General features: G+C 40.3%; 1 protein-coding gene across 7 annotated transcripts in view; it reads right to left on the bottom strand.

Moving 5' to 3' along the window:
- The window catches only part of USP4 (ubiquitin specific peptidase 4), a 49,764-nt gene that overhangs the window by 9,054 nt on the left and 14,080 nt on the right, over nt 1-26,630 (bottom strand). For 4 of the 7 annotated variants that reach the window (XR_009959700.1, XM_062585828.1, XM_062585831.1 and 1 more), the window contains 7 exons: nt 20,590-20,733; nt 19,759-19,876; nt 17,410-17,583; nt 15,436-15,594; nt 13,810-14,034; nt 11,635-11,718; nt 10,804-10,898 (listed from right to left, as the gene is read on the bottom strand). Coding sequence is in view for 5 of the 7 variants with exons in the window: in XM_062585828.1 (XP_062441812.1) it covers nt 10,804-10,898; nt 11,635-11,718; nt 13,810-14,034; nt 15,436-15,594; nt 17,410-17,583; nt 19,759-19,876; nt 20,590-20,733 (999 nt within the window). In the remaining 2 variants the exon portion in view is untranslated. Of the gene's footprint in view, nt 1-3,144; nt 3,258-9,928; nt 10,231-10,803; nt 10,899-11,634; nt 11,719-13,809; nt 14,035-15,435; nt 15,595-17,409; nt 17,584-19,758; nt 19,877-20,589; nt 20,734-26,630 lie in introns of those variants that run through there. The other 3 variants (XR_009959701.1, XM_062585833.1, XM_062585829.1) reach the window with 3 other exon arrangements.

A 26,630-nucleotide genomic window follows, 5' to 3' on the forward strand; every position in this document is an offset into this window, starting at 1 on the left:
TAGCTATCGCTTCAACCAGAACAAGATGTCAGTAAAAATATCTAAGAGACTTCTAAATTTCCCAGTGTTTGTTCCTTCTGGAAGAAGAACCCTGTCAATTCCTCATGTCTTGCATTCCCCCAGTCTCTTGTACAGTCTATGCCTGGGGCTCACATCACTGATTAATCAATGCTTTGGAAAACCAACAGTTTAGAAACATCCGTTTCACAGAAAATTCAAGGACAGTAACATGCAAGAAACATTTTGGAAGAAAACAAACAACTCTACAGAGCAGTCAAATGGATGGTCAAAATAAATCTGGTGCCTAAGGCACAGCTTGTGCTATTGGGTGAAACATCGTATCAGATATTTGCAGATATGAGAGCCAAAAGAAACCATCTGGTCCAATGCTATTGGCTTGTTCACTTGCAGTATGTACTTAGGACTATTCACTACAAAAGAACTTGCTTTCAGGGATGCCAAGTCACATGGCCCTTTAAATTTTGGCAAGCCACATGCTCCAGACTTACCTTAAAATCAAAATGTTTAATAAGTTTTCATGCAAGTAAAATGTCCTTACACATAACTACCAAGATCTCAACCTCACCTCTGAATATGCCAACTCTCAATAGCTCTTTCATCACTAAAGCCACCTCCCCTCTCAAGAGTCAGGAGGCAGACTTTTGTTCCTGTGCTTAGCATGCCCCTGCTGAGCAGTAAGGGGAACAAATTTAAGAGCTGTGGTTCCACTCCACCCTAATTGAACAAAAAAGGGATCCCAGGCCGAGGCCTGCATTGAGTCCAGCCATGACAGTGGAGTACATGAAGCAAAATATCCTTCCAGAGAGTCTCATCCCAACCCAATGAGGTTCAGAGTGAGCATAGAAGAGCCCAATACAAACTACTGTTGAGGTTTTCTGTAATACCAATGCTCCAAAGCTACACAACAGCACTGAACTCAGTTTGTACCTTCTAAAGGTTCCTGAGAAATAGCACCACAAGAAGTTGAATTATTTTATTTAGTAAAATTCAAATAAAAGACCATCCTGAGTCACCAAATATCATCTCTAATTAACTCCAGGTCCTGTGAGACCCTTAGACTTGACTGCCACAAAATCAAACCGTATGTGACATGCCCAAGATGCACACATCCCTCCACATCCTCGTGACTGCCTATTACACCACCTACATTGCTCTAAGAGGAGAGGCTAAAGCAGCCCCCATTTATACTCTGGCTGGGATCTGCATGAGAGTAAAGACATTCTCTGTGCGACGGAACAGATGGGATAGAGAAAGTATTACCCTTATGCAAGTGTCATTCATCACAAATAACCCTGGTACACGAGCATGCTGTAACCCTAAAATATTCTGCAAAAAAGCATTTCCAAAGCTTCTCAATGGAACATAAACAAAACTACATATATGCACCTCTACCCACTCCAGCTAGAGACTGGACTTCTCAGAAGAGCTTTTATAAAGCAATGATAAAAGCAGACACTTAAAACAGTATCTGTCATTTTCTGAATCTCTTCAGCAACAGCCCTTCTAAAAAAATTCTAAGATAAAAATCCTGTTATAGTTTAAGGAAGTCTGTAGAACTAATATTAGGAATTACTGGACAATAAACTGTACTTCTGTACCTTATAACTTAATTAAAGTAACAGAAAATAAAGATGATGCTACACCAGACTGACTTTTGAAAGCATGTTGCTTAGAGTCAGCTCATCTGCTACCATACTGTCAGACATTGGCCAGTTGCCCTTATAAATCATGTCAACTTTGAAAAGCCCGAAAACTGCTAAGAAATTTTAAACAGGGTATGACCTGATCAGTATTCATCCTGACAAAACAGCACCATGGAGGTTTCAGGTCTGTTGTTCTTATTCAGAAAGGAGGCAGTGAGCAATGAAGTTGTTAAATTAGCAAGGGAAGAAGTTAATTAAGCTTCCTAGAATGCTATTAGCAGAACCATAGAAAGACACAGCAGACTTATGTGAAAGGACACTGAATGCAGAGAATACTCTGAGATAAGCGCCAAGCTAACACATATATGTTGTTCAACTACTCCCTCCAGTGTGCTGAGACATATACAGAAAATCAAGCTGGGAAAGACTACATAGGTCACAGGTCAGTAAGCAACAACACTCAAGAAAACAAGTGTATTTTGTAAGACAACAGAAAACGATGGGAGGAGAAAAAGTACTGCAGAAGCTAGCAACACAGATACATCTGAACAAGATTACTACTACGCACTAACTCAGAAATGCAACTATCAAACTACAGTGGAGTCAGAAGTTGGCAATAAGAATGAATGGAGGCCTGGAAAAAATTGGGCGAGAGTGCTGTGCAGTCAGATTTCTTCAAGGAAATGGCCACACTCCTTATAGTCCTACTACCAGAACAAACACAATCAAGTGAATTAGGAGACAGGAAACTGAAAATGTAACACCGAGTATTTTCTTCAGACAGTGGGCAGTTTGCCCTGTAGAAATCTGTCACAGGATTTTGTGAGAGTCCTAGAAAGGAGGAAAACTGAAAAGGGTAAGGGATTTCTACAAGCAAGTCTTTTTCTGAAGGTTAAGAAGGATAAATTCATTTCGGAAGGGATACAAACCCTCATTTCAAATACGTAAATCCCAGTTTGGAGAAGTGAGGACAAGTTTTCCAGATCAGCCTACTATAGGATGTCACACATCGCAAACACTTCATATAAAACTACTGGACTAGCTGGTTTGCTGATCTATCCAACACAGCACAGTAATTCTTGTAGCCTGTCACATTACCAAACCTGCTATTTCTGCAGCCAGTCATGGTTTTCAAGACCATAAACTCTTCTAACCACAAAACACAGCATGTTGTAAAAGTAGGTAGAAAACTTGGTTCATATGACAAGCTAAATATTTTATTCAAATATACACATCTTTATAAGTTAAAGGTGACCTGCAAATCAATTTGTCAAATTTTCATCAACATGAGCAATACGTGTAATATAACATGCCCCCATTAGCCAGGCTAAGAAAACAGGGGTATCAGTATATAATCAAGATGTTTTTCTTCTTAGGCCTTTAAGAACTAAGAAGAAATTTTAAAAAAAGATATCCTTGCAGCACTGGACAGCGGAGTTTGTTTTTGCAAATCGTACTTACCTGACCCCTTGTAGGCCGGCTCCAAGCTCCAGCAGGATCCCTGGGTGATGTGATATCACCAGCATGGTGTATGCTGGGGTGTTGCATTGGAGCGGGAGCCGGAGGTCCTAGTGGGGCTGGACTTCATGGAACCTAAGGAAAAGAAATAGTAAGCTTTTGGTTATGTGCTGAATGCCGGTCTCTGCTTAGCCTGGAGAATGAGAGCATTCAGCACAAACACTGAAGTAATTTTGTCAAATTGATTTGCAGACCACCTTTATGTAAGTGACTTTGTGATCATATGCCACAGATTTCTCTGTCCTTTCACAGAAACAACATGCCTCTAGAGAAAAATTTACAATGCTGTGAGAAGTGGGCTATTCCCATCGCCCCCTGGCTGCGCTGCCCCTGCACGTCATGCCAGCAACCTTACTGCAAGTCTTATATCAGAGCCCTTTATTTCAATATTTTACTGCCTCTTCCTTGATGTTAATTATTAACAAATCTTGCATCAGTACTACACTGTATTTCCAAGCCTATCATGAGGAAAAAGAGACGAGTGGAAAGCCCTATGAAAAAGGGGCTTGGAGAACTGCAGTCCCAAACTCTCCTCCCATTACAGGTGATCTGAAAAAAAAAGTGCATAGTTTTGTTCTGTTGTGCAAAATCGGTTAGATTCCTTTTGGGATGCACATGAGAATTAAATCACTTAAAAACCAAGAAGCCCAATAAACATTCACATTTTTGTCCGCTTTTAGAGGCTTTACTAGCAGAGAGCACATCAGGTAATACCATAAGAATTAGTGAGGCAGAAAGATTTACTGAAGCAGAAAACATATCTTACAATCCAGTGCAAAAATTTGTTTGTTACTGTCCATTTAGCTTAAATTCCAAATCAAGTCCAAGGGGCTTTTGCCCTTCTCACCCAAACATTCAGGATCTCCCATCACTTTATTAGGATAATTCACAATGCATGTCTCTGTTCCAGATGCCCTGATAAGAAGGTTAGCATAAATAAATCTGATATCTCTCCACTGAAAACAGAAAAATGCAGCTTTTCAAGCTGCTGAAATCACTTAAAAAGAAAAAAAATATATGTGCAATATTTTAAATTTCCCCCATGCTGCACTTTTCATGAACAGCAAGCTTCCATTATCTCAACAGTATAATCTAGACTAAAGTGTCTGTGCCTGCAGACCCTTTGTCAAACAGCTATAAGTGAAACAATAAAGTGCACTCCAGGTAATTTACTCCTATTCTGTGTCGTGGGCTTTCTTGTTTAGCAACACTTCGAAATAAAGCATTTTGCAGAAAAAAATAAGATCCTGCTCAGCAATCAACTAATGCTGGGATCTAAATTCAAACATGAAGCTTGGCAGACACTGGTGTCAAAAGTAACACAACAAATTCCAGCTGAAGTACTTATTTTTTTTTTTAACCATGCTGCTAGTGGGGCACAAACCTTCTGCAGTATTCGATTCCTCCTTGAATTTGCAATGGAGACCTGTTTTGCTGGTTGACAAGTGCACAATGCTTTAAAACAGAAGTCTGTTGAACCCAAAGGGATATTCTTCTCATAAGCAAACCCACATCTGGCTACTGCTTTCAACAAAACAAACCTGGATAAAGACTGTAAGAGACCGATCACTTATGTTAAAACTCTTTAGTCCTGATCCACCTTAATGCAAGGCTGAGAGAGGTATGAAAGACAAGCTGCCAGGTTAAGTCATCAAAAGGCTTTGAAACTTCAGAGAGATTTCAACAACTGATTTCAGTTGCAGAAGACAATCATCTAACTTGTAGACAATAGCCTTGGTTTCAAGGCCAGGAAAAATATTTGTAAAAAAAAGCAATTTGATCAAAGCAGTCTCCAGTTCCAAAAGTGGGTAAGCGTGCCCCACTGCTCATCTCCCAGCTGTGCTCCAGCTCTTAATCAACCCCACTGGGAACAAATGAAACCTATTAAGAATCATATACTGAAGATCCACTGGACTCTAAGGGGAATCTACTTTGGAGGGAGAGAGAGCGAGCAAAGAGCAAAACGTACCCACTCTGAGAGTAGCAGCCCAAGAAAGCAAGAGCTTCAGGGCCTTGAAGCTCCCCCAGGCGCTACACACTTGCTCTTCACCTTCTCAGACACTAGCAAGGATTAATAACACAACCTTGTTTTGGTTCTGCCAGTGAAGGGGGCATCGCTTTCGCGATGAGGCAACTATTATGCAATCAAAAAGACAATCTGAACTCTGGCATGAGAGCTGTGGCTCTTCATTGCAGCTTCTCTCACAACTTCCCTTGTGCAGAGTTCAAGAAAAAACAAAGGGACCTGTGAAGACACCCAAACTCAAAGACCCAGCAGCATAAATCTTCAGGGGGCATAGCGCGGGAGAAGCAAGCAAAAAAATAAACAAAAAAAAAATCATGAGGACGAGTTCAACTGCTTGCGATTTTTAACTATAAGTTTGGGGAAAATACACTTGAGAAGCTCATTTCTGAGCGTGTTATACTGATTAAAGTATATTCTGAATTGCTCACTGATTTGTGCTTTGTCTTCTAGCCAGTAAAACAAGTACTGTTGATCTAACTTCAATTACTTCAAAAATAGTAATGAGACATAGGCATTACGATTTGAAAACCAGGAGGTCTGCCACTGGACATTGCTGTGAAGTAATAACAGTGGTTAGTATATAAAAGGGACTAAAAGTTGCAGAGATTAGCAAAGCATGATCTAGGAAAGAGTCCTAATGAGTAATTTAGACTGATGATAGCTAGACATCTCATGTTAATTTAAACACAGGATTTTAAATTGATAAAGACATATCTTATTTAGCACAAACAGTGAGCTAACAGTCTGCAACAGTCATATCATGAGTTGCATTTCACGCATCAACTTTAAACACCTCTAGAACTACTTCTAGGTTAACACTCACTACCTAAGAACACACCCTGCAAAAGACACCATGAATATTTTTCTCCTGGTTACTTCTCCAGTCAATAGTTGACTTATCTCTTGCTGAGATTTGCTGCCCTACGGGCACGATATCCCCAAAGGATGTAAATTTCCCATCTGATTTGTAACACAGATAAAAGTAATATTACAAATCCATCTTTTCTACTACACAGATACAGAAACTGAAATGTTTTAGTCTCATCACATGAATTAGATCACCCAAAGAAATGTAGGGAAATTTTTTTTCAGAACACAGTAAACAGCAAGTTTCTTCCTTGAATCAATTCCTATCTTCTCAGCTCAACTGAACACTAGAAAGTTTTTTTTTAGAAGTTTGTTTTGTGGCAATATCAAACATAAAATATAATGATATGAAACATTTGGTAGGTTAGCATGATTTGTGGAAAAGTACGGGGTTTAAAACTGTGAATTTCAGGTGAAACTACTGGAGATGTAAACCATTAAACAGGAATACTTTTTCCTAGACAGTAGCTCCACTCATTTATTAATATAGGTAATAAAGGTAGTTTTCTTTCAGAAACAGAAAGTGATGGATGCCACAGTTTAACTAGGGATACACTACTCAGCTACATCAGTCTAGAAGAGAAGATCTCTCTCAAGTTAAACATTGTAGAATATACAGAGGTTTACAGAGCTATGCTCCTTTTTCCTTACTTCTCCAAAGGATGAGCCTTTATTCAAACCCAAAGTAAAAAAAATACCTTTCAGTAGGTGCTTCAATCTTCTTCAGTGACTTTAGAGAAACTGAATTATTTCTCCACTAAACACAATTTCAACTACAGACTTCTAGTTGAAACTAAAATGGATGCGAGTTTGTTCTTTAAATGCAGAAGATGCTGAAAGACACTATTTGGAAATATTTTTGATTCCTCTCTTTAGCAAATGGCAAGATTATTTGCATACAACTTTACAAGGTGAATTAAGTTGTTGGGGTATCATAAACCCTTGAAGTTAGCAGAAGCACCTGGGAGATCTAGGCACAAGATTGCAAGATTGCCACTTTCTTTGGCAACACCTCACAAAAATAAGCCTCAATCTGACATGTTACAATTGCTATTAACTTCTGCCAGAAAGGTAACACTCATGCTACATCTTGAAGAGCACTTTCTTTTTTTTTTCAGCAATGCCTTTCAAGCAGCCCCTGCCTCCATTTCTGAGCCACTCCCCCAGTTACACCAGTACAACCATGCATGAGGCAATGTGGCAGACCACACTGAACATGAAAATTATTATTTAAATGCCAATTTATATCCTGATCCAGTTTATTTTCCAGCTCCAGAGTTATATCAACACAAGTCAGATGCAAGACTGAACACTTTAGGTTACTCACCTAGTGCTTAAGATACGCACAAGTTGTGTTTTCACATTTCAAACATAATAAACAGGAAATCTGAGGAATTTATCAATGTGTATAAGTATCTGAAGGGAGGGTGTCAAGGGGACGGGGAGAAACTCTTTTCAGTTGTCCCATGTGATAGGACAAGAGGCAGTGGGCACAAAGTGAACCACAGGAAGTTCTGCCTGAACATGAGGGGAAATTTCTTCCCTGTGAGAGTGACAGAGCACTGGAACAGGTTGCCCAGAGAGGTTGTGGAGTCTCCTTCTCTGGAGATATTCAAGGCCCACCTGGATGCAACCCTGTCTAACATGCTGTAGGTGACCCTGCTTGAGCAGGGGGGGGTTGGACTAGAGGACCTCCAGAGGTCCCTTCCAAGCTTACCGATTCTATGATTCTATGAAACCAGTTAGGTTGGAAAGAACAACTTAAACAAGGAATCCAAGGGGAAAGGACAGAGTTGCTCCTCACTGCCCTGCTTTAGAGAAGAGGCCCAAGAAATAAATGTGCATTTCAGTGCCTGAATTCAGGCCCTAGGGAGAGCAGCTGTGGAAGGTGCAAGTTAGAGCTGCATTTGCTTCCGATTAAAAAAAGCAAGCAAGACTACTTGAGAGAAATCCCACTGACTAAAGTGTACAACGGCTAGTGTAACAGCTGCTACCACCAGGGATGGGACAAGGGAGTCCCTGCTACCTCTAGCCAGCATTAAAAATATCCTTTGTACAAGAAGGAGAAAGCAGAGATGCACCTCCCAGCTACAAGTCAATTCTCAATGGAAAACAACCTTTGAAGTGAGAGAATAAAAAGGTTGATATTACTCTGTTATGCATGCAGCAGTGTTTTAGCACTGATATACTACAGCCAAACAGACAAAATTATCTCTCCAAAAAACAACTTGGATAAATCTTATAGACTTAAAGATTTGCAAAGCTAGAAAAACTTGCATAAGACAGATTCAGCTTGACTAAGAGTTTTAATTCACACAGAGCTCCAGAGATTCCTAAATATGAGGAAAGGTTAAAAATACACACCGCAAAGGAAAACTAAAGAAAAACGTTATTTCTTATTACAGAAAAAAATACTAGAAATACACAGAGCATTAAAAAGAGTGCACATTCTCAAACTGACAACAGTAAGAACATGCTGAAGGCAAAGAACAACAAATCAAGAGAGTTATTCTTAATTTCAACTGAGTCCTTTATTTTTTCAAAGGAGGTTCAAAATTTCTGCTAGCACCACTATGTTCTCACAGCCCACTCAGCTCAGACTCTACAAGCAAGGAGCAGCAAAAGGATAAAAAGAACCAACGAATTATTCAAACTGCACTTCAGAAATTACTTTAAAACCCACTTTTTCCCCCATATTTTTTCCTTTGCAATGATCTTAAGGCTAAACCGATGTATTGTCAATCTCTCCTTTCACACCAATCTCAGCAAACACAAGACCTTAAATTCCACTATTTTCATCTATTAAGAAACCTCACATTACTAATACCACTTGTTACACAGTCCAAAAACCAGATCGTCTGTGATAAAAATAACTATGCACCTGCCCTTAAAGAGCTTTGCTCCTTATCAACAAGTGTTTCTCTGCCATGTTTCTGAGACAAGACTCTCTTCTTAACATAAGAATGTTGGCTTTTAGCTATAAGTTAGAATATGAAAATACAACTTTGCATAGCATTTTCTTGGCAACACCATCCTTAAAGGAATTTCTATGCACAACTTCCCTGCGGCTCCAGCCTGAGGGCCTGGCTGCTTGCTCTTGCCTTCACAGTGCTCGTTTCATCTTAAGAGGGGCTTACGTGGAAAACAGGATTAGCAAGATTTCTTCCTGCTACCTATCCCTCTTACTTGTAGGGTTACTTTTAACCCAAATCAGTTCAGTGATACGATTCACAACATCACCTCATGTACAGTTGGGCAAGCACAGAAAAGGAAATGGTGACTGCAACAAAAAAGTATATACATGGAACCACTGCTCAGTTAATACTTCTTTTCCCCTCCAGGAGCAGGGCTACTCCAGACATAGCTGTTAAAGAGTTTTCCATGGAAAAATTCCAGCTACAGCGAAATGTTTTTGTAATTATTGTGTTACAGGAAGGACTCCCTACTGTGAGAGGAGGAGCCAGGAGTATGTGCCATGTTTGCAAGCTGCATTTAAGGAAAGGCCACCTGAATGTCATGTTTCTTTCTTCTCTACATTTACTAGCTTTGAAGACAGACTTGCTTATGATGACTTTAAAATACTCTGACAAAATGGTCTTCGCAGAAGCCAAATGCCCATCCAAAGCATCCTACCTGGCCACACCCTTACCTGCAATTGAAGAAAACAACTGATACGACAAGAACTTCAAGAAAACTCAAGATGCTACATCTCAGCTACGAGGTCACCGTAGCTGGCATGACAGAAAGTGCTAAGCAACGTGACACAGCATCCTGCTGTGTGGAAGGTACACTTGGCACAAGAGCGTGCCTGTGCAGAACTTCACATTGGCACAATTCTATAGAAATAACTTACTGATGCTGGAATGTTCTCACAGAAAAAGAGAAAGACTGGACTTCTGAAGGTCTGGATTTGACCTCCCAAGTTCCAGGTCCAATTGCTTATCCCCAAAGTCAATGTCATTTTCTGTGCAGTACTTCAGCTTTTCAGCTGCAATAGAGGAACAATACTTTTCCTCCAGATTTCGCAGGTGACTCAAGTCATCTCATACATCAAGCACAACCAAATTCTTAACTTAAAGTCTCTAGGAACCACTGAGGCAGGTCTATTCAGTCCTTCACAATTAGATGCAAACAGCAGAAGTGTCACTGAAAAGTCTAACAAAAAAGATCACACAGTCACAGTTAGCTTGGTGCTATACGAACCAGGTCGGACGTTACAAGAGGCAGAGTGTAATAACTTAGACTTCGTGTTATGCTAATAACCAGCTCCAAGGCTTTTGGCTCATTTGCAGCATAAGAAAAGTCAGTCTGAGCTTGTCTAGAAGTGTCAGTAAAAGTGCAACTGCAATCTAGACAGAGATTACAACCTTCAGTTAATAACCTTCTGCAAGTGTATTTGAGAATACAGGGCAAAAAGTTCAAGTTTATATCATCAGAGGCCATGACTTCCTTTTTGTTAGGAAAACACCTACCAAACATTGCACGCACTGATCTGCTGCTAGGAAATGTGCTGCATTATTATGGGCACACACATATGTAAATCGCCTCTGGACTACCAGACTAGGGGTCTACTTAGAGGCATAACGCTAAATAATAGGAGCTGGATTGGAAAGTGTCTACAGGAAGGCTTATATTTGGAGGAAAAAAAGATTCAAGTTTTACACACTGAAACCAAAGCAAGCATTCTGTAGCATTCTTCATACCAAGGCATCTTCCCACTTTACTCACACAAAAATGTCGTCTTTTGGTATAATATGATTTAAACCTTCATCCACTTGGAAGATTTTGTGGAATCGATGATTATGCACGTCTGTCACCACCATCTAGAACAGCAAATGATATTTGCAAAGAGATTATAGTAAGAGTTCAAGTAGCTTACGCAAAGTACTTAAATTCAGTTAGTTCTTATTCCTTCTTTTGCAGAATTTTCAGCACATCTAACAGAGCAATGATGTTCTCTGCAATAGTAACCAGTAGCTGATTAGCTGTATTCATTACAATGGATCAAAAAAACAAGGCAAACAATAGGCTGATTTTACAGAGGTACTGTGCAGATGAAATTCCCAATACCTGCAAGTCAGTCTGATGGAAAGAGCACAGATTCCATAATCAGCATGGCAACAGAATTAAGACCAAAGCAAATTAAGACTCCAGTTTTGGCACAGAACACTCACAACTGAACGAGACCAAAACTGGAGTGCTACACTGTCACCCTAAAAGCACCCCAAAGCTCACCCAATTCCTTTGTTCTTAAAGGATGTCCCACAAAGAGATGGGCCCAAAATACACCTTCGGCATCTCTCGTTACTAAGAAACCATACTTAATGTCAGGGGAGCTGACTTTCTGCCTCTTCTCTTAAACTTACTTATTCCAACAGAAGTGTCAAAATGAACACAGATTGTTTCATGCAACTTTTCATTTTACAAAGAGCAGCACTCAAACTCATGGTTTTGACACTATTCCATTATTTTCTGCATATCATCCATCTAAAAGCCCAACCAAAATGCTTCATAAATAACATATATTTATCACAGTTACTATGTTGTGTTTAACCTTACATTTTCTGCAGGAACCCCAGATAGTTTCGAGAGTGATTCACACAGGTCTGAGATGGCCCCCATCATTGGCACCACAACCCGGTACTAGAAACAAAAATAAAATCATGCTTACAGCAGGCCAAATAAACCCAAGCTAGGCAGAAAATGAGCAAACGGAAACCCTGAATTTACAGGCATGCTACAGAAGTTAAGCTCATAGCCACACTTCACTCTAGATCTTGGCTCTACCTTAAAGAAGAGGCTATAGGGTGGAAGGAAAGAGCCCTAAAAAGCTGGAATTCAGCTTTGGTCTGGATATCTGACCAAACGGAAGAAGGAGAGGAGAGAGGAGAGGAGAGGAGAAGAAAGTGTGCTCAGTACATAAACCTACGGTCTTATGTTTCAAAAAAAAGTGCTAGAACCATTCTCTCCTGGTGCCTCTGGAACTCAAGGTAAAAGTCATGACAGGCAGGCAGAAAAATGCTTGTGGACAGCAAACCAGGACGGATCCTTCTGCATACTGTCATAGGACTGGAGGTGTAGTCAAAGAATTCTATTCTGGACACACCCTCTGTACTGAAAAAACTCTAAAAAGCTCATCCAAAATATGATACATGCTGTATTATATTAAACTACAAAAAGCAAAAGGGCACAGCCAAAAACATTTTCATTAAAGCAGCAAGATCTTGTGAAATAGGTGGGAATGCTCTACCTCAGATACTGAACATCTGAAGTCCACCAATTCCTCCCTTCCAATAAATTATATGCTTTTCGGAAGAGAGATCTGTGAGCTTTTAACATGGCTGAGATGTTCTGCAAGCAAGAGTGTGCATGGCTGCAAAAATCAGAACCAAAATGCAAGTACTACAATTTAATTTATCCTAGAATCCTTTTTTCATTGAGGAATTGGTATCATATATTTTAAAGAAGGATTCAAAGGCACTGTAGTGGTTGCAAATCAGCACATACTCAGAGAAATTATGTGGAACCCACACATTTCCCTTGACCAGGAAGGAGTTATTTATCAATATTCACTGGGATCTTTTCAGTTTTACTATGCATCTGCATACTGCACCATGGCCATCAGAAACTTTAAGCCCATTTCTCTTAGTACAACCACAGGACGGATAGCCCATTCCCCTGTGTTACACACCAGAGGTGGAACGTAGCGATTGCCTCTGGCTTCTTCTCAATCTGGAGATCAAAAAATGCAAATAATTGATTTTAAGGGGAATGAGGGTACAAGGTAGAACATGCATGTGGCCAACTCATCTACAAGAGCTCCAGTTACTGAAAGTTCATTTAATCTTCAAAAGAAGATATCCTTTCAATCTCTATTCTACTGGTAAATCTTGCTTGTTTTCTGAATGAATCCCTTTTTTATCTTTTTCCTTTTTAAAGTATGAGTGACAAGAACAAATGCAGATATTCTTGATTTCACAGTTATACAGTAAATTCACAATAAATTTTCATTCCTCTTTTTATTTTATTATCTGCAATTTTTTTTGCAAGGCATTTCATTTAAATGAACAGTGCATCCAAGTATAGCCAGTTAATTCCTTCAAAATCACTTTGCTTTTGCTTTGGTAAATGCTCATCTGCCATTAGGGGATCTAGTCATTATCTTGGGCCTCCCAGATCATCTGTTTTTCTTAACACATATGGCAAGCACAAGGTTATTTTAAGTATGCACTGCCTAACCACAGGCCTATTTGGAAAAAACAAACAAACAAAAAAAACAAACAGTCTACCTTGGCAATGAGCTGGCTTTAAAAGTCAAAGTCACTTTTTAGTTTTTGATAAAGATATTCTCTCTTTTATCATTTCTTTTTGATGTTGAAAGGTCTTACCCATTTTAAGAAGTTTCACCTTGACATTTCCCAAGGCACCAGCTGTAAACACGGCTATGCAAACACATTACTGTTTTCATGGAGCCGTATGTCATACAAGAAAACTCATTGTGGGAACAGATAAGTCACCTTCAGTTCATCCATGGTCCTAGTCTCACAGATCGAGATTTTTCAACGCCACTTGATTTTATATGCCCAATTCCAAGTTTATACATTAAAAATATTCCCCTCTTCCTCCCACAAGCAATCAATGCTATTTAGATGACTGGAAAGTCTCAATTTTAAAACAGACCTAAGAGAAAGAGCCTCAGATGACTCTGAGATTCATGTTCCAGGCATGCCTCACCTGGACAGGTCTGCGCTGCGGGTTTGCATATACTAGAGTAACTTCCATGAAACGGTCTCTTCTCAAGGGCAACGGAAGGGTTAAATAACAGAAGGGGTCAAAGGTCACAGAAATTTTAGCGCATTTAGGACAAACAAGAGTAGATTTGAAAAGGCCATGAAAAATATCCACAATGATAGAGTCATTTCTCAGTCTATGATTCTCCCAGGCCTCTTTTGCCACCACCTATAAGAAGGAAAAAAAAAGAAAACTTGTTCTCACAAACAAAATTCAGTAGTATGGCAAGAACAGGGACCACAGAAAACTCAAAGTTGATACTGAGTGACACAGAAAAATTTCACAGAAAAGTGGTCTACCACAGTGTGTTCAGCCTAAGGCAAATTGAGTTCCCAGTGAAACTACAGCTTTGTATCAAGTCAGACGTATTAGATGAATTTTGGCAAAATCACTTGGTCAAATATTCCTTGGTACAAGCAGTGTCAGAAACGTGAACAGAGCAGTGGACAGCGACTGGCTTGTGTGCCATCCTTTGGAGCAGAAGGTTGCTAAGAAGATATGCTTCATTCTCTTCTAGAAGGAATAGACTTCTGCTGCCTTTTTCAGAAAATAATTGCATTTACAGCTTCTGAGAAAAATAAAAGTGTTTTATCCTCTTGAAATAATACGGTCCATGTCTCAGAGAAAGAGTATAAAAGGAGCCAAATCCAAGCCCCTGAGGACTTCCATAATACGATTTTAGATGCCTTATACTCATCTAAGAACATCTACAAACTGATATTTATCTATTTAATGTGCTTAAAAGCTCTAATTAATACAATATTTTTAATTTACAGTACAATATCATGCATACACACATATTTATAAATAAATATGTAAATGCCATATATACAAAAACACACTACAGTGGTAGTGTCATTAACAAGGATGTTAAGATAAGAACAGAGTTATTAGCTCCAACAGTGATACAGATGCAGGGCATAAATGTGTGCATTTCATATTAATGGGAAAGGGAAGTATCTGAATAAAATGAAGGCATGCTGGACAAAGATCCTCTCCACCCCACATGCTCAGCAGTTTCTCAGAGAAAAGATTAATATGCTACTTGTGTTGTAGTTGCATGTGTTGTATCATGCATGAAAAGACAAAACCACAAAGTTATTTCCAGTTACGAGGAAAAACAACTAGTTACGCACACTTCAGAACAATTATTGCATTTGGCTTTAGAGGCTGCTAAATCTCCCCCCCTTCCCAACATATTTACTCTGGACTCTGTATCTGTCAGTAGATCAAAACTGTATAATTATGTCACAGGATGAACTTCCCTTCTTCCCAGTGTAGAACTCTATTAGGCAACTTTTATCATAGCACATCTTCCTGCATGCCAGTACAAGAGAGAGATGCTCTGCTGTTGTAATGCAGCTCTACAACAGCTGTATGTTGCAAGGTGTCATGAAAAACTAGATGGGCCACAAAGTGTGACAGTGTTCTCCCCTCCCAGGTGCACTGTCTTGCAAGGGGGATGTTTGTGTGGCCCATGGGGAGCGCTAGGGCAGGAAGTGTCAACAAAACCCAATTATACTCCCTCAGAAGTAGTGGTTGCACTACTCTCAAGTAAAAGCACCATACCACATCAGGTCTGCCATTGGCATCCTTCAGCTCCAAGTAGGGCTTCTTCTTCACTCTATTCAAATCTTCATGTAAGCCATCTAGAAGAAAAGCCAAGAGCTCCTGGGAATCTTGCTGCTGATATCCTGAAAACTGAGGAGCAAAACGGCCAACCTGTGTCTAAAACATGATGCAACAGTAAGGGGAGGTAGATATTAGCTATGTGTAAAAGACAATGGCATAAAGAAAACAATCATATCCTGGCTTTTGCAGAGATCGATACTATGTTACTCTATGTTAGTAGTGGACCCACTGATGTGGTCACTAACACAGTAAGGGTGTCAGGATAGTTCTCCCAAATATTTTTCTTTTTTTAAGTGTTGAGAGGGAAGAATCCATTTAGCGCTGTGATGCTCAATATCCAAATTATGAATATTAGTTTAGGTACCGGAAAACAACGAACACACAGAAACCCACCAAACTGATGCATTTTGTACTTCTAGCTTTGCGCTTTCAGAAGTCTGCAGTTACCACAGTGCAGACTTGCTAAAAGATAGAATCTTGGAGTAGGTGGGCTGCAAGACTGAAAATGTTTGTGATAGTTCGTAAGTATCTTCTGCATTGGGATTAAAACTAAGATTGAAAACCCAGTTTCAGCAGCCCTCAGCTATTCTAAAAATAGGAATGTGAACCTAATAAATGTAACATTTGTCTGAGTTGTGATAGCAACAGCACATCCAAATGCAGCTTACGTACTTCATGCAATGAGTGCCATCTTGCAACAGTGCCATTCAAAACATTCCTGCTTCTGAAAAGTAATAGAAAGGATCCCATAGGAAAATCAAAAATTAAAGGGACTTGTCAGTCCAAGTGATCCCATCACTAATTTTTCCACTAACATGAAGAGTCCAACAGCTTTCTGGAGCTATGCTTTGTATATTTTAACTACTCAGGAAGAGGACTGCAAGTGAACCCAAACTGGAAGGCTGTTTTATTAGAGAAAATTAATGCTGTCACTGATCAGCAACAACTGTTAGAAAAACAACACAAGCAGTACTGTTCTTAGAAATGAGAAGTTACACTTATTCCCATACTAAAACATTTTTACCAACGCCCGCTACTGCTTCAAATACTTCCTCTGAACAGAAGTGTACAGAATGATTTAAGCAGCGACATACGATGCATCACCAAACCCAGGTCACAGAAGTTAAGGGACATACTGTTGCTTCAGAGCTACCTATGACCCTAAAGAGGATGGATTTTTGCAGTCCATAAGACCTTGGCTCCAGAAGTCTGAGAAATACATACTCTCAACTTCAAGACCACATCATGTAAAACCTTAGCAGCAGCTGCAGGATACTCATTGCTTATTTCATATATTTGTTAAGTTTTCTTCCTCATTTTACAGAAACAAAAAATTTTAATGTTCCTCAGATGCTTTAGTTATGATCTTCTGCATTGGCACATCTTTATTATATTTAAAACAAAAAGTGTAGTTAAATTTTTTCTAGGGATTTGAATACAACTGCTATATCCCAATATTCCAGCTAAAAGCAGCTCTTTACATTGAAGTACAGAAAACACAAACCAATAAATAATGTGATAGAAAAGGAAATGCACTTTCCTCTCTGCTTCATGATTCCATTTTAATCTGTAGCTTGCACACCTTTTCTCACTGATTAAAGTCTGCAAATGACAATTCATCTGACCTTGCCTAGTCATAGCAAAGATCATTTAGATCCATCTGCCACCAGGCCTCAGGTACAGATGCATATAAAAAGCCTAAAAGGTAATTTACTAAATAAGGCATGCAGTATTTAGGAACAGTAGGATACTACCCAGTCACTTGTTCTAAGCTCCTCCCTGTACTCTGAAAATTTTTTACTTAAAACATGCCACAACACTGAAGCACCAAGGTCTATTAAAAGACATAATAGCTTTCTCTGGTATTTTTTCCGTCACAAAACTATGCCATTAGAACATAAGAGTACTTACTTTAAAAATACGTGGGGCCACATGAGACTGTCTCCCAGACCAAATCTGTTTAATGAGCTCTGCATAGGCTTCTGCAATTTCTCCTCTCATCCCCAGAGGATTGTCTTGATTTATTTCAGCTTCATATCTATCTTCCAGGAAATAGTCAGTCAGAGGCGGGGTATTGCTTAGACACTGAAAGAGCATTAAGGGAACTGAATTTACTGCACAGGATAATAAATCTGTATGACAAAGAAATAACAAACTCAACTTCCACATCAGAGCATATAGTAGATTATTAACTAATCTATTGGGATAGAGTTTGAGTATATAGTTACAGAGTTCATTTTTAAAGAATTATTTGGACTCTGGGCAACAATTGCATTTTCAGAATATGGTTATCTTAAAAAAACAAAACAGAAAAAAAGAACAAAAACATAAGAGATCAAGAGATTATAAAACAATTCTTTAGATGCTGCCTAGGCTGCTAGGAAAATCAGCAAGTCTTTCCTGTGTGTCATCTTTTTATCTTACCCCATTTTAATATTATCCCTACTTTCATTAATATACATCAATAGATGCTGCTTTCCTTGCTTAGGCAAAAGTACACTTCAATAAACAAACAAAAACAGAACTTTGATTACAGTCTTTTCTTAACTCAACTTAATTTCTCACAGTAGCCCCTATCAGATACTAAGCAGCAGAGTTTAAGTACCTAAGTGTGTGAGAAGGGAAGCAGTATTCCCCCCATCTACTCCAGCAATCTGCATTTTGGGCTAAGGCATAGATAATGTTGTTGTAATGAGGACAACTTCTAGTGGCAAGAAATTCCACAGCTTAACTACAAGTTCATACAGAATCATGACATAATAAAAGAAAATAAAAAAAAAAAAAAAAAGAAAAGAAAACAGGGAAATGAAAAAGAGGAAACTCAAAAAAGCAAAATAAATGAAAAAGTGAATAAAAATAAATAAATAAATCCAAGCTCTTTATAAAGGCCTGAAGCTTCAGGACTAGCAGCAATTAGCCACACAGTGCTAGAAGCATGTGTGTAGCTACAGTAGATCTTTCAGGAAGTTTATAAATGGCATCTGGAAAGTCAGGAAAAGTCTAGTCCTGCCTTTCTTAGCCTACTCCACTTTAACCCTCTTGGTATGTGCCTTGTGAACTTTATCCCATCAGAGACTTCCAGTTTCAAGGCCCAGACATGAACTCCTATCACCTCTTTCTCCAAGGAAGTGACAGAATCCTGTAGTACCTCCCTATTCGTGCGCTTACATGCTGCAATCGTTTAGTCATAGTCTCCCACTGGGAAATTGTTGCCTACATACAAGTTTTCCAGAATTTGCACAAAAAAAAAAAAAAGGAAAAAAGGAAGAAGTTTGCATTTAAAAAGACAAATGCCTAGGAAATTAAAATCTAATGGTAAATACAGGGAACCCTAATTTGTCCTTAACATTAATAATTTCTGTGCAAAATTAAGACTGAAGTATGTTTGGATTAAGTTACTTTGATAATCAAAATAAATGAAAATATTTTTGACTCTTAGCTGAGAAGGTCAATAAAGCATAATATGGTTTAAGGTTGCCACGATGTAACTGATAATAAAGCGATAGAGAATGAACCAAAAAAGATGAGGGAGTCCAAGTTTACTGTGGTATACTGGAAACTACGCACATAAAGTATTATAGCTGCTTTAAGAAGTGCTCTAGAAACAGGGTTTTGAAGCTATCCTAAGGTGACCGGAGTCCTTTTACACCATTTGTGCCACACTGAGGTCAAGTTGGCTTAACAATAAGTTAGTTTACGTTTTGAGTTCCTTTGCAAACGATCTCCTGCAACAAGCCTCTGCATTTTTTTTAATAAACTAAAAAATCTGGAAGATTGCTATATCAATTTAACCTAAGCATTATTAGCACTGCAAAACATTTACAATCTATCCCCCAAACCACCCTAAACCTGCACTCCTAAGTTACCAACACTCTTTAAACAAGGACCTCCAGAACTGTGTGCAGTGGCCTGCTCATCTCACTTACGCTATACACACAGATTAAGTTCTCTTTTATGTTAGCCTGTTTTTGCCAGAGCACACTATCAGGATCTTATGCTGGTTAGGTATCTGTTTACTATGACTTTCCCCACAACCTTTTCAAAATCCATGTATTTCAAATATGGTTTCTCACACTATGCTCTGTAGTATTATTATGCTGTACTTAAACTAGACAAAATATGATCTTTTTTTTTTCATTCCCATATCAGTCTCTTCATTGAGCTATGTTAATACACACTTTTGTTTTCACAGACTGGAATCTCTCTTCTGTGCAACTGTTCTTGCATTTAATTCTGAAGAGGGTTCTTTCCAATTTTTACCTGTAATGCAGAATTCATGAAGCAGGTATTTCCAAGGTTACTGAGTCCACAAAGTCCAGGTTGTGACAGGGAAGCAGAGTCCCTGCAGTTGTAAGAATTATAGGAAAAGCCAGAACCTCTGGAAGGAAAGACAACACAATGTACTCTGCAGTAAGTTTACCCAGTCTCAGTAATGTTTAAGAGCAGCATCAAATACCAGTTGAAAAAATTGTTTAACGAAATGCACCAGCTTGCATGTTTATGCTCCACCACACTGGCTAAAATTGGATACCAGGAGGGTGAAAAATACCTGCTAACTCTGTCAATGTTATTCTCTATGCAATCTGTTTTTAATTTATGCCTCCTAACACAATAATTTCCTGTATCTACAAGTACACAGCACACTATACTACTGCAGTAGTCTACTCTAAGTATCCATATTGAATTTTGTAAGGACCAATGAGAGAATTACTGTCTCTACCTGGTAAGGCAGCTAACACAGATGGAGATAGGAATATAATCCTATCCTACATAGGATATAATATAATATATAGGATATAATGTAGTATATAAGTTTATAATCCTATAAACCCCTTTCCCAAAAAGAAGGAAAAAAAAAAGAATTAGGCAATGCCGTAAGAATCAGGCAATGCCCTAATAGTTAGTAAGCTCTGGAACATGCATTTCCAAGTGAGGAGGGAAGAACAGAATAAGATTGCTTCAAAAATAAGTCTGGTTAAACACATATGCAAGGGTAGCAGAAGTAGTTATTTTACTCCTTTTCTATTCAGGCAAGGATGCATAGCAGTCACAAGAAGGTCAAGGAATACAAAGAAACGTTCCTGCTCTTACCCCCTGCCCAGGTGGGAGCTGTTCAGTCCATAGGAGTTACTGCTATCACCATTAGTAATGACAGAAGTGGCAGACACTGAGGAATAAGAACTTGCTGATGATTTTGAAGAGGTAGTAAAGGTTCTGCTAGTTGCAGTACTTGATCTGGGAGAAAGGAAAAAGTAGAAACAGTGCTACTACTTTTTTCAGCCTCTCCCAACCCCCACAAAACTCCAAGGACTTGCCACTTTAAAGTTAGTTCCTTCACCCAGAATTTAAGCTTTGATCTACATGGTCATATTTCCAAGTACTTGTCTGGAACAGAAAATGTAGCAAGAGCATTGAAAGTAGCAGCAGCAATTCTTGCTTAAAGCAAAATCTCCATCCATAAAGCAAAATAAGAAGGCAACTTCAATGCAGCAAATGAAAGAGAAGTAAGTTTTAAGTTTACTCATAAATCACCTTGAAACAAGCAAGCAAACCCCCCCCCCCAATATTAAGACCAAAAAGTATTTCTTCTGGGTAAAAAGTAACAAAAGAAGCCCTCCTCTACTTAAAACACAAACAACCACTCAAATAGGATATTATTAACAAATTATTAACAAGAATTTAATCAGTTTGGACACTAAGCGGTTTGCTATGGAGTCTAGCTTGTATAACTACATTCCTCGGGGCTAAGACACACTGCTATGTTCACGCAGTGCAAGTATCTCAATCCTCAGCATTATGAGGCTGGATGCACAACGACTAAGCTGTTTAGAAACACAGCACATAAGGAATACTGCTGTGAACACCCAAGTGAAATGCATAATCCTTCCCAAGAACAAACCAATAGCACTTGCAAGGAAATGCAAGAAACAGATCACAGAAGCCTCATCTAGGCATAGGATTTCCCGGGGTGCTGAATCTAAAAACGAAGCTGGAGGAAAACCCAAGAGGAGCTGAGCAGCATTTGTTAGGCAGACAGCTGCTGGACTTTGGAAACTGGGGAAGGGAAGGGAGGCCTTCAAACCATACTGGAAAAAGAGTACAAGTTTCAACTAATGCAGAACAAAAATACATCCTCCTCCCTCTAAGCCAATAAGGTAACACATAAGACCTGTACATCAGTGCACGCAGCACAAGGAATGAACAGGAAGAATTAGGGATCTCTGGGCAGCTGCAGGGCCATGATTACATTCAAATTACAGAGAGATGCTAGGATCACAACCCCAGAACTCAGGAGAGCAACCTTTGCACTCTTCAGGGAATTACTTGGAGGAATCCCATGGGTTAGGGCCCTAGAAGAAAGGGGGCTCCAGGGGAGCTGGCTAGTATTCAAGCACCACTTCCTCCAAGCTCAAGAGCGGTGCATCCCAAGGAGAAAGAAGTCCAGCAAAGGGGGCAGGAGACCTGCATGAATGAGCAGGGAGCTCCTGGCCAAACTCAGACAGAAGAGGAAAGTACACAGAATGTGGAAGGGACAGGCCATTTGGGAGAAATATAGGAACACTATCAGAGCATGCTGGGATGTGACAAGGAAGGCTAAGGCCTGTTTGGAATTGAGTCTGGTAAGGGATGTTAATGACAACAAGAAGGGCTTCTTCAAATACATCAGCAGCAAGAGGACTGGGGAAAACATGGGCCCACTACTGAATGGGGTGGGGTCTAATGACGAAGGCTACAGAGAAGGCAGAAATACTGAATGTCTTCTTTGCTTCAGTCTTCACTGTCAAGGGTAGCCCTCAAGAATCCCTGAGTGTGGAGGCAAGGGAGAAAGTCTAGAGAAAGGAAGACTTTCCCTTGGTCACAGAGAATTGGGTTAGAGATTTTTAGGCAAGCTTGACATCCACAGATTCATGGGCCCGAAGGGGATGCACTCACAAGTGCAGAGGGAGCTGGCAGATGTTGTTGCCAGGCCATTCTCCATCATCTCTAAAAGATCGTGGAGAACTAGAGAGGTGCCTGAGGACTGGAAGAAAGTCAGTGTCACTCCAGTCTTCCAAAAGGGCAAGGAGGAGGACCCAGGCAACTATAGGCCGGTCAGCCTCACCTCCATCCCTGGAAAGGTGATGTGACATTCTGTATGTCATCTCCAAGCATATGGAGGATAAGAAGGTGATCAGGAGTAACCAGCATGGATTCACCAAGGGGAAATCCTGCTTAACCAATCTGATAGCCTTCTACGAAGGAATGACTGGCTGGGTAGGTGAGGAGAGAGCAGTGGACGTTGTGTACCCTGACTTCAGCAAGCCTTTCGACACTGTCTCCCGCAACATCCTCCTAGATAAGCTCAGGAAGCGTGGGTTAGACGAGTGGACAGTGAGGTGGCTTGAGAACTGCCAGAATGGCAGAGCTCAGAGGGTTGTCATCAGTGGCACGGAGTCTAGTTGGAGGCCTGTGGCTAGTGGAGCCAGGGCTCAGTACTGGCTCCCATGCTGTTCAGCTTCTTCATCAATGACCTGGAGGAAGGGACAGAGTGCCTCCTCAGCAAGTTTGCTGATGATAGCAAGCTGTGAGGAGTGGCTGATACAGCTGAGGGCTGTGCTGCCATTCAGAGAGACCTGGCCAGGCTGGAGAGCTGGGCGGAGAGGAACCTCCTGAGGTTCAACAAGGGCACGTGCAGGGTCCTGCACCTAGGGAGAAATAACCCTAGGTACCAGTACAAGCTGGGGGCTGAGCTGCTGGAAAGTAGCTCTGCAGAGAAGGACCTGGGAGTGCTGGAGGACAACAAATTGACTATGAACCAGCAATGTGCTCTTGTGGCCAAGAAGGCCAATGGTACTGCGTCCGGCTCTAGGCTCCCCCAGTACAAGAGAGACATGGAGCTACTGGAGAGAGTCCAGCGTAGGGCTACAAAGATGATCAGAGGGCTGGAGCATCTGCCCTACGAGGAATGGCTGCGAGAGCTGGGCCTCTTTAGCCTGGAGAAGCGAAGATTGAGGGGGGATCTTATCAATGTCTATAAGTACCTGAAGGGAGGGTGTCAAGAGGATGGGGCCAGACTCTTTTCAGTTGTCCCATGCAAAAGGACTGGAGGCAACAGGGAGAAACTGAACCACAGGCACTTTGACCTGAATATACAGAAAAACTTAATTTACTGTGAGGGTGACAAAGCACAGACACAAGCTGCCCAGAGAGGTTGTGGAGTCTCCTTCTCTGGAGATATTCAAAGCCCACCTGGATGCAATCCTGTCTAGTGTGCTCTAGGTGAGCCTCCTCCAGCAGGGGGGGCTGGACAAGATGATCATGAGAGGTCCCTTCCAACCTCAACCATTCTGTGAACAGACACTGGAAGAGTCCAAGCTCCTGTGGCTTTCCTTTGGTGAAAGGTGCTACATGTCTAACAGAGATAAACACCTTCTGCAGCAACAGTAACATTCTATCCGTACAGGAATAAACAACTGTGAAGAAAGGCTTCATCTAGCCCTCCTGATTAAGCACAATTGTCTCCCAAGTTAACTCCCATTTGGGCTAAAATATCTCTTTTAGAAAAGATCTGCCATCATGGTTTTATAATGGCCAGCAATAGCCAATGCAGCAACCCACAGGTAAACCGTTCTAACGATCAATCATCTTTCCTTTTAAAAGAAACATGCATTTTTTTTTTGCAGTGTGCATATTTGGCTTTCACTTTCAGACACTGGTTGCTACAGAAGATCACAATCAGGAGACTGAACCAGTACCAGCATCACACTGCCACAGGAGTCCAGCATGTACACAGGGCTTAAGTTCTTTATTCTCACATATACAACTTCATACTTAATTGCACTGATGTACACTGTTACCAGTTTGCCAATTAAAGACTGCAATTACAAGTCTGTACACAACGCTACTCTGAAAGCATGATGTCAAGTACCAAGTCAAGCACTTAAAGTCAGGAACTAATGATGTGTCCATGCAATCTAACCCCTTTTGCTGAAGAGGTCCTCTTAAATCAGGACATGTGGGACCAGGGAAAGGAAATACTAGTTTCAAAGATGAAAGGGCACTTATTTATTGCATTAAGTCCTTAAAAAGTATATATTTATCACAGATGTCTTAATAAAACCTTACAGTAATTGTACAACATGTAGTATCACTAAAATATTGTAATCAAACTGAATATATCAAGATAAATCAAGATGAAGTAGTTGAGACAGACCACGAGTTACAAGATGGGTCAACCAAATGACAACTCCTCAATATTTTCACTGAAATGAGTACCAGAAAGAAAGAAGTCATCTGTAACGCATGTACAAGGCTACTAGTAAACAGAGTATCATGAAGAGAAAATAGCAAGAAGTTCTAGCAGTGACTTCAAGAATCAGATAGTTTGCTACTGCATATTGACAAGACAGACAGACAACTTCTGGTCAGATATGAACAGTATTTCATGAAAATTCCCATTTTATCATGCAATACCTGTGAAGAAGGTACTATTTTTATACGATCGACCTGATTTCTTACTCATCTGTGCTAAGAAAATGATATGCAGGCTACACAGTGTATGCTGGGACATATCCTGAACTAGCAGAGTTCAGGCTGATGTTTTGGGGAATCTTGTAAATAAAAAATTCAGGAAAGGACCAAGTTTCAGAGAAGAGAGTTATTGGCACTAACCTCCTTCAGAAACAAAGTATGTTTACAATTCTGACATCACTCTGTCAAGTGCCAAGAATGCAGAAAAGCAGCTTTCCTTGAAGAAGCCAGAGCCCTTGACAAGCAATAAATGGTGACAGTGGTGGGGGAAATCTGACCACAAACTTGTACATCTCAGTTATCTTCTGAGCATGCATTCTGCAAGTAATAAGTGACCTGAATGCCTACTTTTCCAAGGTCTCATTTTGCACAGTTACACAGATGCTTACCATTCCTTTCTCTTGGTGTATCCCTACTACGTGATACTTGATGGGAATGGTCCGTGTTGTAACTTTTTGTATCTGTGCTACCTGATACTTGGTGAGAATGGTCTAGTGTTTTAACTTTCTAGTGCCTAGAACAATACCGCTGTGTTAAGCGGGATACAAATAAGGAACTAACAAGGTCTTGGAAATCTGTGAGAAAGAATAGCGGTTGGTTACATATAGATCTTGTGGCTTCCAGCCACAGAATCACCATGAGAAGCAGTCAACATGAAGGTCAGAAGTTGGAGGTCGCTATTTCATTACTCTTCAAAGTCAAATGTGGCCCCCAAAATAAGTCTGCATGTGTGCGCAGTATCATGACCTAGTTATGCAACCGGGGCGGAGTTGGGCTAGACTCCCCGCACTTGTTGGCCCCAGGTGCCGGGACTCCCGCCTACCGCAAATAATCATAAATACTGGAGCTTTTCCGAAGGAGGGAGAGGCTGCTACAAAACAGAGGGCCACGCTGCCTCCTCAGGGATGCCCGAAAAGATTGTGCCTGCCGACTCTCTCTCTCATCATGCAGATGATCGGGACAAGCATTGAGGTGATCCTTCTCGAGATTATCATCGGGTTGGTCTGTTTGTAAGTATCTACTAATAAACTTCTTGCTACTGACGAGTGTGTGTGTGTGTGTGTGTGCGCGCGCGCGTGCGTTTGTGCTGTCTTGCCAAACCGGATGTTTGGCCCCTGGGAATCTAACTAGAACACTTGGCAGCAGATGGCTCTACCTCCCATTTGGTTTATGCCATTAAAAGTCTAAATACAGAAGAGCTGTCTCCTAAGCTTTTAATATTACAGTGATGCACAGCAAAGAAAAGTCTCTCTAAATATGACCTCAGCTGGAGAAAAGGAAAACCTTTGCATCGAACAGGATTAAAATTTGGAGTTAATTTGATACAGCAAGATGGGCCCCATTCTTCAGAACTTCAAAACCTAAATGCATTTAGAAAACATAGCACCTATCAATGTTACAGATTTGCTTTGCTCCATAGAAGATCAGAACAAGTTTCCAGGGCGACAGTCTTGGTTAGCATTCTTAGCCATCCTGTTGACGCCCTTCCCAATGTGCATCCTACAATACCTTTTGCTTCCAGAAAGTGTCAGTTAGTTCCTAAAGACAAGAAACCCCCTCTTAATACAGAATACTTCACACTCCAAGGCCCTTGTCAGTACTCAGAATTTGTAAGACACACA

This window comes from Rhea pennata, chromosome 12 (genome assembly GCF_028389875.1).
Source record: "Rhea pennata isolate bPtePen1 chromosome 12, bPtePen1.pri, whole genome shotgun sequence".
Taxonomy (NCBI): domain Eukaryota; kingdom Metazoa; phylum Chordata; class Aves; order Rheiformes; family Rheidae; genus Rhea; species Rhea pennata.